Source organism: Thermobia domestica, chromosome 9 (genome assembly GCF_964235325.1).
Source record: "Thermobia domestica chromosome 9, izTheDome1.hap1.1, whole genome shotgun sequence".
NCBI classification, from domain to species: domain Eukaryota; kingdom Metazoa; phylum Arthropoda; class Insecta; order Zygentoma; family Lepismatidae; genus Thermobia; species Thermobia domestica.
This window is the reverse complement of record NC_137462.1, coordinates 281975219-281989876: the sequence shown is the minus strand read 5'-3', so window position 1 is coordinate 281989876 and position 14658 is coordinate 281975219. Positions and strand designations below refer to the sequence as shown.

Below are 14658 nucleotides of genomic sequence, written 5' to 3'. Positions count from 1 at the left end.
GGGGGGGGGAGGGCAAGCACTCGCGGGGCCCACATTCAATCTCTATGAGGTACAGTAAAAAAAATTTGAGTTTTTCTTTCAAATGTTACTGTATTCTACAGTAATAAGTCGACGTTTACATAAATCAGAGTACAGCCAAAAAGCACTAAATAACATTAGAACTTACCCTCAACCGTATGAATTAACTTGTTAACATATTCTTCACTATTTTTATTTGGTCGAAGTCCTTTGTCAATTTCTAACTCAAAGCCAGGTCCATATCGAGTAAAGTACTGTAAAAGAATATACAGAGTTATTAACTATTACATAAGATCAACTACAATTTCAATGCTGAATTCGTAATCAATAACTGTAGATATTGAGAAGCAGATGCTTATTCAACTCTGAGTAGGAAAGTCTCTAAGGGCTGACATCAAGGCACAAGCACATATGAATAGTAGAAGCATTTAACAGGGGAAAATGTCCAAAGACGAGACATATACCAATCGACAAATATCATTGTGCTGAACAAGATGCCAGGATAAAGCCCATGCGTAGTTTTCGAGACTTATAACCTAAAAATTTATGCTGCTGTACAAGAAGAGCGCCATCTATTAAGATGAAATTGATACTAAATTATACCCTCATGAATATCTTCATTATGACGCAAGCAAGACGGAAGTACATAGGATGGTTAACGAAGTAAAACTCGAAAGTATCTACCTATTAAAATGCTACAGTACCAATTAAGGGTGACCGAGCTCTAACCTATAACCTTAGCTTTCAAACCTTTGATTTACGGTTATTTGTGATTTCACGTTTATAACAAAGACAAATATTTTTAAAAGAATGTACTTTAAATAAATTACTTAAATAAATATTTTTCACAAAGTTTATCCTTTTAAATTATTGTTCAAAGGCCTTTGCCTTTAATAAGCCTTCTCTGAAATAAATGCAAATGAATTGTGCTGCCATCTTTGGAGCTCTTTTAAACTACATTTATATGTTTGTGGCCAATCCTTTCGACAATGAGATCTCCGAAACTACAGGCTTTAGAAAGATGACGTTTTCACTGATCGATTGCAAATTTCATGTACATTGTCCAGTTCTAATTGAATATTTAAAAAACATGGGCATTATTTCTTTATTACAGTTTTACGGGTACATTGGAAGTGTTGAAATTAAAAAAAAAAAAAAAACTAAAGCATCACATCCTAAGCATTATACATTCCAACACAACACTGTTGTGTATAGGGGTTGTATATGTCTCAGGCGTTTGTTTCATGGCCAAATAATAATGGAAAAGGAAGGATAACCATTTCTCCAGTCTACGATGAACTTTTGTTTGGGAGTGTTTTGCCCAATGAACACCATATATAACTGACATTATAATTAATTGTGTATGTAATGTATTTGCTTATTACATACTGCATGCAAGAAGAAAGAAAACACTGGTCATACATAAATTAGAAACTCCAACCGGAAGCAGGCTCAAATCTTGCAAACGGTGCGAGATATTGAGAAAAAATAATCGAAGAAAGTCTTCCCTTTATGATACCCTCTGGCTTTTTTTTTTTTTTTAAATCAATACGTCTTTCACTTGTGTCTGTAAAGGGACATGTACAGATGTTGTAAGGAATGATAAGGAGATTTATGCTCATATGCGAATGATGCGCTGTGTAGAGAGCGCAGATTCAGCTAGTCATTAACTTATAAACTTTAATTTCTACTAAAACAAAATATTGACCCAAGATATAGACCCCTGACTTAGAGTAACTCTGTTATTATCAGAGTTACGACAAAATGTAAGAGGGGAAACCTTCTCCAAATATGATGTTTTCAATCTAAAGTGAACGAATTTTTTAAATTAGACGACCTGTTTGGGCTGTACACTCTTTATGCGCCCAATGTTAAATAAAAATGCAACGTTGAAATTTACCTGGACCCACAACACAATTGAGTGAAGTTACTGTTTGAAATGGGGGCTGGCCATCGAAACGTTAGCAAAACAGACAGTAATTTCGATCACTTATGTTGTGGATCCAGGTAAATGGCAACGTTGCATTTTCATTTAATATTGGACTCATAAAGAGTGTACAGCCCAAAGGCTCGTCCGATTTAAAAAATTTCTTCACTTTAGATTGAAAACATCATATTTGGAGATTTTTTTCCCCCTTACATTTTGTTTTGAGATATGCTGTGTATGTATATATATAAATAATCAGCGTTTTTTTTAAAAGCTGCATCGCATCGCAGTTTTTGATACAAGATCATAGAAATACGATATACTTTTGATCATAATTTATTATCGAAGTAAGCTACTTTTATAACGAAAAGTAGTATATCATTGTCTTTCCTTCAAGGCACAACAGTTCTCTCTGAATGTCACATATATTAGTAAACGTTCAGTGACAAATTCCCTCTCGCTCAAAAACTCAAACTTTCTCCTTCGTGTTATCTTAAGTTGTTAAGAACACAAAACAATGAACTATGGACTACACAGCATATTACTGGAGACCGATCATAAAAATTATGGCAACGATACTTTGTGTACTTTGACATATATTGCATCTGGGAATAATGAACTTTAACGAGATTTCGAGAGGAAAGACGCCATCTTTCGTTTCGGAAATGTATGTAAGTGGGAAAATCTCGGGACTTACGAAATGCCCTGTTTTCTGCCCTTCTGTCTTTCCACAGTTGTTTCAAGCTCTGGTAAGCAGTTACTAAACAACGCATCTAGTTGTTACTCGGCATTCGTCTGGGAATGTTCTTTATGCTAAGTTCTCGTGTTTTCCATTGAAAATAACGAAAAATAGTATTTGGGTTAGAACTTTTTAGAAAAGTCTAAAATGAACAGGATCCGACTAGCATTTCGCTACAATATTAGTTAGAAATATTAAATTTGTGTAAAACTAAGTTACTGTGTCTTTATCGTGAAAATAAAGGTTCACTTCACAGACTGCATAATTCCAATTCTGTTTCGGTCTCAGCACTTAATAGAAAACCAGCAATCGAAACCAGCTACCAGCTTAGACCTTCTGTAAGACGATAAAAAAAAAAAAGAAAAAAAGAAAAAGAAAAATGCAACTGACACTACTTTTTCGTTATGTTGCTTTTCACTATCATTGTTGTTTGTTATTTCCGATACACGCAAAACAGTAAAATATAATAATAGTTTCCTGTACTGCCAAAAATGCGATACAAAACTTACAAATAGCGAGGAAAAGTTAAATTTAGCAATTTGCGGCGCAAAAATTTAAAAAGAAACATTGATATATATATATATATATATATATATATATATATATATATATATATATATGATACATCACATCAAGTTAAACCTAATGATATGCTTCAGTATGAAAACTCTTGTGCGTAGGTTTCGGGAAAATCGAATTTTTATAGTGCTAAAAGTTATGTCATTTGTTGTCAATCTCGAGCAGTTGACAGTTGGGATAACTATTTACACTACTTTACAAATGTTAAGGAACAGTGCTATTTTTCGGAAGAATTCAGAATAGACATTGAGGGAAGAAATGAAACGTAGTGCAGTGGGCAATTATTCTAATAAAAAAAATGTACAGATTGTACCACATGGAAAAAGAAGACGACGAAAGAAAAAGATACTCTTTGGTGCTTGCCAGGAGGACACAGATATGAGTACGTTAATAAGACGTGTGACCTCCCCGGACACTAATGCACGTTCTACATCTGTTATTCATGCTGTCCACTAAACTAGTGAGGAGTCCTTGAGAAATATTCTTACGCTCCTCTCGCATGACGTTTGGCAGTTCTTGCACGTTTTTTTTTTTTTTGGGGGGGGGAAGAGTTTGTTGAGAAACATGTCTCCCAAGTACATCCCAGGCATGCTGAACACGAATTAAGGTCCGGAGAATAAGCAGGCCATTGTGTACGTGTAATATCTTCACGTTCAAATGTGTCCAATACTTCAGCGGTCTTGTGTGGGCGCGCATTGCCGTCCATAAACAGAAAGTCCGGACCTATCGCACCCCGAAAACGACGAACATGATTCAGAAGAATCTCTCTTGTAACATTGCTGCGATGTCATGCTACCTCGCTCAAAAGATGTGAAGCGGGGTTCTGCCATTGTGTACAATGCCCGCCCACACCATCACGCCTTGTCCATAGCGATCACGTTCATGAACATTCTGCTGTGCATAACGTGTTACCGCTCTCTTCTCAGTAACTGGTGGTCATAATCACTTGTCACAGTGAAACGGGATTCGTCGAAGAACATCACTCTGAACCACTATTGCTGATCCCTACCAACATGTTCCTGACACCACTGTAATCTTTTGCGACAATGGCGTGATTAAAGTGGGATGCTTTTCACAGGTTTCCGTGCATACAAACCAAATTGATTGAAGGGCCGAGAAATAGTTCTGGCAGATATATGTGTATCGGTAGCGGTTGCAAGGTCTTTAGCTATCTCACGCGGAATGCGCTGTTTGTTCCTTTTCGCCACTAGGAATACATATCGCTCGTCTTGAGGTCTGGTCTTCCTTCTACGACCACCAGCATACTTTCACATCGCATTCCCGCCTTCCGTGGCCTTTTTGAATCGCGAGATGACACTTTTTGACACACCCATTGCTGTCGCCACACTAGTGACATTTTGACTAGCTTGAAGGCGTCCAACTACACGTCCACGATCGTAGGCACTCAAATGCTGTCTTGAAGTCATTTTGCACTTAATTATTGCCCCACCACACTCAATTTCACAGAACTGAGTTTCACCATCTACGACGCTATTTACTTCAAACACCTCATTGCATGCACTTTTGACTGAATACCGAGCTTTCGTGCACTGCCTTCTACACAGATAGCAGGTTCTGCTCAATTACGCTCTCTGCATTGCATTTGACTGTAATTGGTCGGCTGCCGGGAATACTACATGGAATACTTCCTTAGCAATTGTCAAGCAGTGTATTTATTTATGTCTTGTGTATGAAAAAATAAACAATTAAGTAGGAGACTGTTGTTTGATCTTCCTAACAATGACACACCTGAGAAAAAGACGGCAAATCTTTCATAGAAGTCAATCACCGCTAATCCTGAAAGTCAAAGCGAAAGACGTTTCCTTATGTAATTTGCAAACTAGATTTGTTTCTCAACTATCTTGTGAGATGTGCATTTCACTTCAAGTTTATTTTATTTGTCTTTTCTGGACTAACGTTCAAACTGTGGACCAGAACGTAAGATTTCGAGAACAACAGCTTGAAAACCATTGACAAAGTATGTAATCAAAACTGGGTGTCAATAACCAAATCTCCGTACAAAAGTTGTTGCGTAGATTTTAATTGACTGTGAGATTGACTTAGGCACAATTTATATTAGTTTATGTGTAATTGCTTAAATCTTCGTTCCTACGTATCATTTATGTTCGATAATGTCTGAAGAAGGATATGTTAGATATCCGAAACTGTCACAATTATTATTTTATAATAAAACGTTGCTTTGCTCAGCATTTGTATTTTAGTATAAGTTATTGAATATAGCAAAGCTAGTATGAATCAGTTAGTTAATGTATAAGAGTCTTGAAAATACGTGGGTCAGTCAGAAAGTTAGTTGCACTCCTTCATAAATATTTTCAGTCAAAGGCTATTTTGATGAAACTATGTGGCAACACTGCAGACATGTAGCTGTATCGTGTAACATAATGGCTTTCACGAGGCAAGTGGAGGTGCTGAGCGCGAGGGAAGACCATCAACTGCGACAAATCCGGAAATCGCTGCTCGCATGAATGAATGGATTCTTGCTAACAAACGAACATTCAATGCGACGGTACCACTCGGATGACGAGGTGAAAGCTGCAGTCCAAGAATGGTTATCGGGCATTGGACGGGATTTCTTTGCAGAAGGCATAGAAAAACTTGTACCATGCCTCGATAAATGTTTCAAGAACGAAGGTAATTACGTTGAAAAGTAGACTGTGGATGAAACTTCACAATACAAATAAAATTATTGAAAAATTTCTATCCTGTTTTATTTTGTTAAGCAGTGCAACTAACTTTTTGCCTGGCCCCCGTAAATTATATTTTTTCCTCAGAGTGGAAATAATGATTTAAATAACAAAATAATCAATAACTGCTAGAAAGCCTTTTAAGCTTTCATACTTAATAATAATCTACGAAAATTTCTTTCATCTTTTGGGGGCGGCAGTGGCTCAGTAGTAGAGACCTCCTCTCTGGCGCGTGGGGTCCCAGGTTCAATCCCAGTGGGTTTTGTCGTGGACAAACACGTGTGCGTTAGTTTTCTCAAGGTTCTCTTGTTTCCTTCCACTTTCGTCATTCCACCATTACCATCTGTCTCATCATCATAGTCTCACATAGCCTTAATGCATAATCGTGGGACGTTAAACTCAAAAAAATGGAGATTTTTTAAAGATATAGACTAAACTAGATTAGGTATAGTTGAAAGTACAAATCCGATCCAAATATCACGTCACTAGTAATTAAACTTACAGCAAAGGAAAACATTTGGATGAGGGAGTTGTCTAATTTACAAAAAGACTACCATTCTTACTTACTTTGTTATCAGGTATTACAGATGACAGTTCTTTGTTCAAAACAGCAGCAGTTAAATATGTCCAGCATCTTGCTGTATTTGGGAGATTATATCCACCTAAACAAAACGAAACAAAATTAAATAACATATTAATTATCATCTTCACTTCTATATTTAACACTGTCAGTGTTGTACTTTTGTATAAGAATTTTCACACACTACATATATTGCAATGAAAGTAATGAATCTCAATTAATATTCTTTACAGTTAAAACATTCGTACTTAGGACTGTCTCCCTTTTATATTACAGTTCTTTATGTTACAAGTTACAACGAATACTAAAGAGGCTACAACTGTTTACAGAATCAGTGAGATTTGTAAATACTAGCTTGTGGATTCGTATTCTGTGCTTACACTAGAACAACTAGTTTTACGTACCTCCTCATTGCGTTTCCCTAGGTATTTTTTGCAAAGAATAGATACGTATATTATTCCATATAACTCCAGTGGGGACACCTCGGTCGAAAAAGTGTAAAAGCTTTTTCAGGGCAGCCATCCTGAATGACGTTTTGCTGCTTCCCATTCACACCAGGCAAATGTCGGGATGATACCAAGCCGCTTCCTTCCTTCCCTTTCCTCAGATAGTGTGATCACCAAGGGACATCATCCCTCATACGTGACGGACTGCCATGGCCATACCCAGAAACCTAATTCCTAATCCTATTCCATGGAACAATTACTTACGAAAAAAGAAAGAGGAGATACAAGGAATAGATAGGGGAACAATTACTTAGACAAAAAGAAAGAGGCATATGTAAAGATGTTTGTTCTAGTGCCAATTCAGAAGCTCATATTCTTTACAAATTTCAGTAAACCTGAAAACAGCCTTATCCGCTTCAATGTTAGTAGTAACCAAGAGACTGATACGCTTTGATCTCATGGGGTTGCCAATGCATTGTTCTCAACATCAATATTATTTCAGAAACAAAGGGCATCTCAAATACTCAGCATCTGCTACATCTATGCTTCCGAATGCTTATGAACTCTACTTAATCACCTCGCACAACTTTATAATCTTTCTATCTCTAATATTTTTCTTCTTTCCTGACCCTCTCCTCTTGTTTAGTGGTAAGCGCGTGAGCCTTTGATGCATGTGATCCTGACGGAAGAGTATTAACATTTAAACGCATCATAGTGGTTCGAATTCCACCTTAAACTCTACATCCATATCTTATATAACGTCAATGCTGAAAACGAGACTAAATTTCAACAAACAATCAAACGAAGAATTTTTTTTCCTCTCCTTGTTTCCATTGACGGGACGTTCAAGATTTCAAAGCTTTCTCTCTCTCTCTCTCTTTAGTGTGTTCCGGTCTAAATCATCTAAGTACTTTCAATTTTGATTGTATATGATCACATAGAAACTTTGTTTTAACCATGTATATACACTGCTGGATATAAAAACTGCAAACCAGGAAGAATATATTCGGTCGATCTGACATTCACAAAATTTGTTGTAGAGCATGGAGGAAACACTAATATGATTAGCGCATGCCCCAACATAATATTAACTGCTCAAATAATAGAGAACCACAATTACATATTAAAAGTGCGTTTCTCGACGATAGTATCCCTTCGGCGAATGCAGTAGCCATACTAGCAATATATGCATTTGTGGGGTATTGAGTCTATAGATTACTCTATTGTGATTTGTACCTGTATTGTATGAAATATATCTAAGATAATGCCACCATGAAACCGGTGAAGGAACGCACTAACATTAAGAAGCCCAACGGCCTAGTAAAACCATCGTTTGAGAGAAATATGCGCATGCCTATTGTAAGTCGTGCAGTAACATTACAAACACTCTTTTCAATATTCGGAAGTTTTTCCATTGTGATCACGCATGTATGGTTCAACATCTTTCATAGTATCCTTACTGCGGTTCTCTTGCACATCAAAGGCGTCCGCAAGTGAAATGGTGCAAAGAATGTTGCGTACAGCATGGATTAAATAGCATGGCATTTGAAGAACCCCGCTTCTGTTTACAGTGCAATAATAGGTGCATCTGTCAAACGGTTCGATACAGTCAAAGGACTGTCTGAGAAGGGCTTTGATACAGAATTAAACGGTTTCTGCTGTTTTTTAAAAAAAAAAATTCTTGGAACAGTTCTATTCCAAGGAACTATTTTTTTTTTCTTTTACCCACATCATTGCATAAATTTTTAAGTCTTAACTCAAAGAGATCGATACGGAACTTGTTACAGTTTTACTCCCGCTGTTCCTGAATGGAGTAACTTTCAGCAGAAGAATGCGAGACAGCATATATGGAATGCAACGCACAACAATTCCTGTATAGTTGCTATATTCTATTAGTTTCTTGTTCCGCATGTTTATCTGATTTCTACTCTACAAAACAGTGGTTTATGACCACGAAACGATTCATACCAAAAACATCCCACAATAAGAGTAGATTAACTTTGGAAACGTGTCCAAACTGCATAGTATGTATTGTCGTAGTCATCGACATCCATTATACCTCAACGTTACATTGACTTCTGTATATTCTGCTAAGCTACTGATGTACCACCGCACGACACACACAGTGAAAAATGTAATATTTTTACCCTTGTAGTATAAATATCTGTCTACCAAATTTGACTTCCTAGCTCTCTTGTTTCTCGGTGTTACAATTTAAATGGTCAACAGCTCTGTTTAATATAACTCACCTCCTCCGAGCAACAACAGTGGCTTTCTCCATTGTAACACTTTTTGGAGACACTGGCCTATTCCTTTAGGCGTAACGTTAAATGCACCCATTGGATCTCCAACAAGAGAATCAGCTCCGCATTGCATCACAACTGCATCCGCTTGGAAAACACCTTTTATCGCATTTGTTACACTGAAAAGTACGAGCATATTATAAAGTAAAAGTAAACACTAACATCTACTTTGATACTTTTTGTTATTTACATAATTAAAAATTAACGTTACTGTGCCTTTATAAAATTTGCTGTATTTGAAACGACTTTTTAATTGACGTTGATTCAAAGACACATTGTGCATTTTAGATTAATTTTATTTAGATTTATTCTTATTATTAGGAGTATCCAAAACATTGATAAACATGTATTTAGTGTACGAAAAAAACATAACAATGATTCAGACAATCACTTTACAAAAACGAAAAAAAACTCGATTCCTTTACATAAGGAATTAATCACGGATTCTTAACCCTATAGCGAAGCCAGTTACAGGTCCCAATAGATTTTGATAATACTCTGTGGTAATAAGATGCAGAGCAAGAAATAAGTTACAAAGACTTTAAAGAATGGTACAGATGTTACCAATGAGGCTGTACAGTATATTTAACTTTCAATTTCAATGTCACATTATGCATTAACAGATTGCCCGTTCTTCGTACGGGGAGAATACATTTCACTTTGGACATAAACTACTAATGGGGGCTGAATCTGAATTTAAACGGCATCGGAAATGTCAATGTTCATCTCAGCAGCCCAGAAAACTATGGTTATGACACTAATATCAGTCATTTTCGTTCATTTTTAAATATCTCCTCCTCCAATAAGTTGTATTGTCAAAATGAAATGATAAAACAATATTGCGTTTTGGTTGTAGTGAATGTTAATTTTATGACTAAAATCAGTAATGATATTTTCAAATAAAAATTAGAACTTTTATTTGATACTACTTCTTTCAATTAATTCTATGACTTAAAAATTTGAAAGTTCATAACCGCACAAACAAAAAACCTTAACGATTGAGTTCATCCTGTGGAAAAAGATTCCCAAAGATTCTTCTTTAAGATAAGGGTGCTCAACTAAAAGAAGAAGAAGCCATTCTCAATCCAGAGACGTGAGACAGGTGACCGAATTTAATCGAAGTATTTTTTTCTTTGCAGTGGAGAGGTAAATCATAAATTCTTTAAGTTCTCACTTTCTTCGTGGCCTTGCTAAAAATCTCTTTCGCACTGGAACTCTATACACCCTACGCCTATTTCTCAACCAGTGATGTATCGTACTTACCTCATATGTCTAGATCTTATTTTCTGTGTAACATTTCACGACTTGTAGCTATTGTAGCTATTTTTATACCATTTTATACACAAGATAAGCAAAGGATTAGGACATTCAAAGTAGTTTTGAAAATAATGAATTCCTTTACTATATATCTAAAGAGAGGGCAACATGCGTACTTTATAGGAATTCCAGCAGTGATTCCAGAGCTCCATATGCGGTGTCATGAGCTGTATTACTCATATTGACGTCGGTCATTTTGTGTTACTTTTTATAAAGACATTTTGCCTCTTGTAAATATGTCAGTAGTCATTACAATTGGAAAACAACAATACTTCAGCAGTTGTTATGTAAATATCGGTTGGTAAACCTTTTGGATCCTATTCTATTGTAATGCACCACGTTTTACAAAATATTGGTATTCTTACTCAATTAAGATAGTCGATGATTCATAATTGCATTCTGTTGTTAGTATTGCGCATTCGCAGGAGGGACACAAGTTTGTTTTATTTATTTATTTAATAATAATAATTTATTCCGGAAGAGTATATTGTATAATATTTCTAAATGTTTATATTTTCTCATTGGGCCAAAAGTGAGTCGTGTTTAGCCCTTTACAACAGAAAGTTTAGTATTTCAATGATCAGGAAGAAACGTAAGAGCAAGGGTGGCAACTTTTATCAATAATGTGATCAGTAATTATAAGGTTCTCCAACAAAGGAAACAAAAACACGGCCACCACCAGCATGCATGCGAAACTTCCAGGGTGTCTACTGAGTTTCATTTTTAAAATTCCAGTATATTTCTAGTATAATCAGTACAACTCCCAGCAAAATTCCAGTACCTAATACAATGATTTTTAAAAGTTTTTTAGGAACAATCACGTTCTTCATGATTTCGCGTTTGTAATTGGTTTACCATCAAAAGAATAATTTAGTCAGACATTATATTTTTTTTAAATACAATGACTTTTTAACATTTCTAAAGGGCCTCCCAATTCCCCCTCACAGCTTTTCACTCCACCCATTGCTTTAAATGTCTAATTACAAAATGTATACCGGAACAAATCTTGCTTTGGAAAAATTTAATCTCAATGGATACAAAATTGCTTCTAAAACTATTAAAACAATTACAAAAAAGTATTGTTGAAAAATTACCACTTTCATGATTTTTCCAGTATGTGGGTCAAAATTCCAGCATAATACCAGTATTTTCTGTATCAAAATTAAATTCCAGTATAATTCAAGTATTTCCAGTATCAGTAGACACCCTGAACTTCGCAGAATGGCCATGCAAGACAATCACCTGACTCAAAGACAGATGGCGTCTGAATGTGTCTTTGGGAGCTAACAACTGAATCTTGAGGACGTATTCAAGGTTAGTGGTCATCACCTTAACGATGTCCACCGACAGGAACGCAAATACAATACCCGGAAGCTGTACAAACGGAATCTGCCAAACAAAGGTACCAGTACATCGTTATATTGATGCCAAATAGTGTGTGCACCTTTCCGACTGAGGAAATCCAAAAACCATTATGTACAGAGACAAAGGTGCAACGCGCTTTGAAAAGTGGGTTCGAACATGCAAAAAGGCTTTTTCAAAAGCCAAGTGGTTACCGGCTTGTCATCGAGACAAACTGAAGATCCGCAGAGTGAAGAAAAACTGCAAAACAACTTACAGTACTAGCAGGAGGAAATCATAAGGTCGATCTACGAGCAGGAGCTACGAGAGATATACGGGAACGAAATCAACAGGTCCGCATCCATCAAGAGAAAGCTTTATCACACACCTTCAAATTGTCCCTCACTTCTACCAGAATATGAAGGCTATTCAGAATAAAGGCATATCTCTCAAATAAATACCTATGAAATCTAGAGACGAAAGCCAACTGAGTTCTGTGGATTTCGACTGGGCAAGAGGCGTGTGACAGCTGTGAATGGACTCTGGAAAACTGTGAAAGAGGAATGGAAGATGATCACAGCGATGGAAATTACGCTACCGAGCCATCGTTCGGAACCAGGAAGGCATATTAAGCACTGCCACCATGGATTTTCGTAATTATTTGATCACAGTATCTGAAGTTGCATAGAACACACAAAAGCTTTGCTGACCAATTAAGGCCTGTGACAAATATCTCAGCATTTCAGCTAAACGAATAAAACGCAAGTTCTGGCGTGACGTTGCCAAGTGGTAAAAGGGTGTGGCTATGGGTAAGCAGAGAAAACTACAGCGCGATTAGGTGACAGGAGATAGACGTGGATGTGTGTAAAATAAACGTGGCAATACCGCTGGCCTCTCATTTGCTAGCAGCATTTAAAGGGAACTTGGAGCGCCGCCTTCAAATGCCAAGATGTTTGTTACGCCGTTTAGAATCATATAACAGACATTTTTACAATATAAGTCGGAAACATATAGGATGAATATTGGTTAAAAAATTTAGAAAATACTGCTCTTGCTTCGAAACTTAATTTAAAATTCTGATTCACTTGAATACCAAGGAGTGCTAAGGCCCCACTTTACCTCTTCTTCTTCTTGCGGACGTCCGTGGCTACTGGTAATGCTTAAATAACACAGCCACACACAAAAAGTGGAAGTTACGTGCATCGAACTCCAGGGAATGGATTCGATATATTTTGTTACACAGAACCCAAAATTTGAAACCCCACAACGATTGGCCCTGTCAATTTTTTGTTATGTGCGAAAAACTTGAGCGATTTTGGATAGGAAGGACACACGCTTTTCGCTCAAAAACAAAATTAACACGGTTAATCGTCCTAGGGTTTCGAAATTTGGATTCTGTGTAACAAAATATATAGAATCCATTCCCTGGGGTCTGCTGCGTAGAACTTTGTGTGTGGCTGTGTAATCAGAACCAGACATCGATTCTTGACATTACTACAAACTATCCTTTATCATCATTTATATAATATTTTATTAACAAGATATTTTCTACTTCATTAACAAGATGTTTCCTGCTTGATCACTTTTAATATTTTATACAATGAAGACTTTACTGACTGTTCTTCCATAGTCTAAACCAAGAAATTTTGTGTCAATTCAATAAACTAATTAAACCCATTAATCCCAATCAATCAATAATTTCTTCTGCTGGGAATATTACAAATTTCTGAACAATTGTACCCTTTATCTTCTATTCTTAACATAGGCAAGTAAGGAGTTGAAATGAAAGGAAATTCACCTAAAAGTTTATCAACTAGTATTTGTAGTTTGAGAACACCTTACCCGATAAAGAGGATAGTTTCGCACAAGTGGAAAACTATCTTATAACTATGCTTAATTTTTATTCTTATTATTTAATTAATTTATACTTCATCTTTCTGTGACTTTTAGAACAATTCTAAATAAATGATGCCTCTGAAATATATATACTGTTTGTTATTTATTATGGACAATAATAGGAAGTACAGATTCGATTTTCTTTCTTCATCTACACCTTCCATCTTAATTCGTCAACTACAATTCTTAGCACTATTAGAGCTCTAATTTACAAAGGTACTATTCGTGTAGCACTAATATACTATTTATAAAATAAACAATTTTTGGTAATTGAATGTCTATTTTTGCAGCAATCCGCTTCATATTTTCAACGAACTCAAAAAAAGTTCCTTACTGAATTCTTTATGTATGTATGTGTGTGTCTGTTATTTGTAAATTTCTCAATTTTGAGCCCTCCATTCGATAAAGCATCAAAAACTACCTCAAAGAAGTGATGGAATTTTTTGCGTCATTCTTACCGGCCTCGAGATATTGGCGAAAAAGTTTCGATTTCGGGAGATTAAAGAAGCTATATCTCGAGAACCGTAAGTCATAAGAATATATTCTGCGAACTTTTCAATGTCGAGCCCTCCATTTTGAACATGCGTCCTTGTAAAACAACATATCGTAGAAAGTTTTAATAGAACTCTTAAACAAAACTTGTGGAAAAAATTTAGTACTCAAGGAAATTATAAGTGGATAGATATATTACAAGAATTGTTTAATGAGTATAATAATAAGATACATAGAACAATTAGTATAATCCTGTAGAAGTTAATAAGAAAAGTTAATTCTTTTTAAGTTCGTTCTGGCAATGCTTTTGGAGCA

At 36.0% G+C, this 14658-nt stretch overlaps 1 protein-coding gene across 8 annotated transcripts in view; it reads right to left on the bottom strand.

The window, feature by feature from the left end:
- The window catches only part of LOC145660721 (histone deacetylase 8-like), a 270630-nt gene that overhangs the window by 6413 nt on the left and 249559 nt on the right, over nt 1–14658 (bottom strand). For all 8 annotated transcript variants that reach the window (XM_081726098.1, XM_081726092.1, XM_081726095.1 and 5 more), the window contains 3 exons: nt 9244–9416; nt 6536–6630; nt 167–272 (listed from right to left, as the gene is read on the bottom strand). In XM_081726098.1, the coding sequence (XP_081582224.1) occupies nt 167–272; nt 6536–6630; nt 9244–9416 (374 nt within the window). The remainder of the gene's footprint in view (nt 1–166; nt 273–6535; nt 6631–9243; nt 9417–14658) is intronic.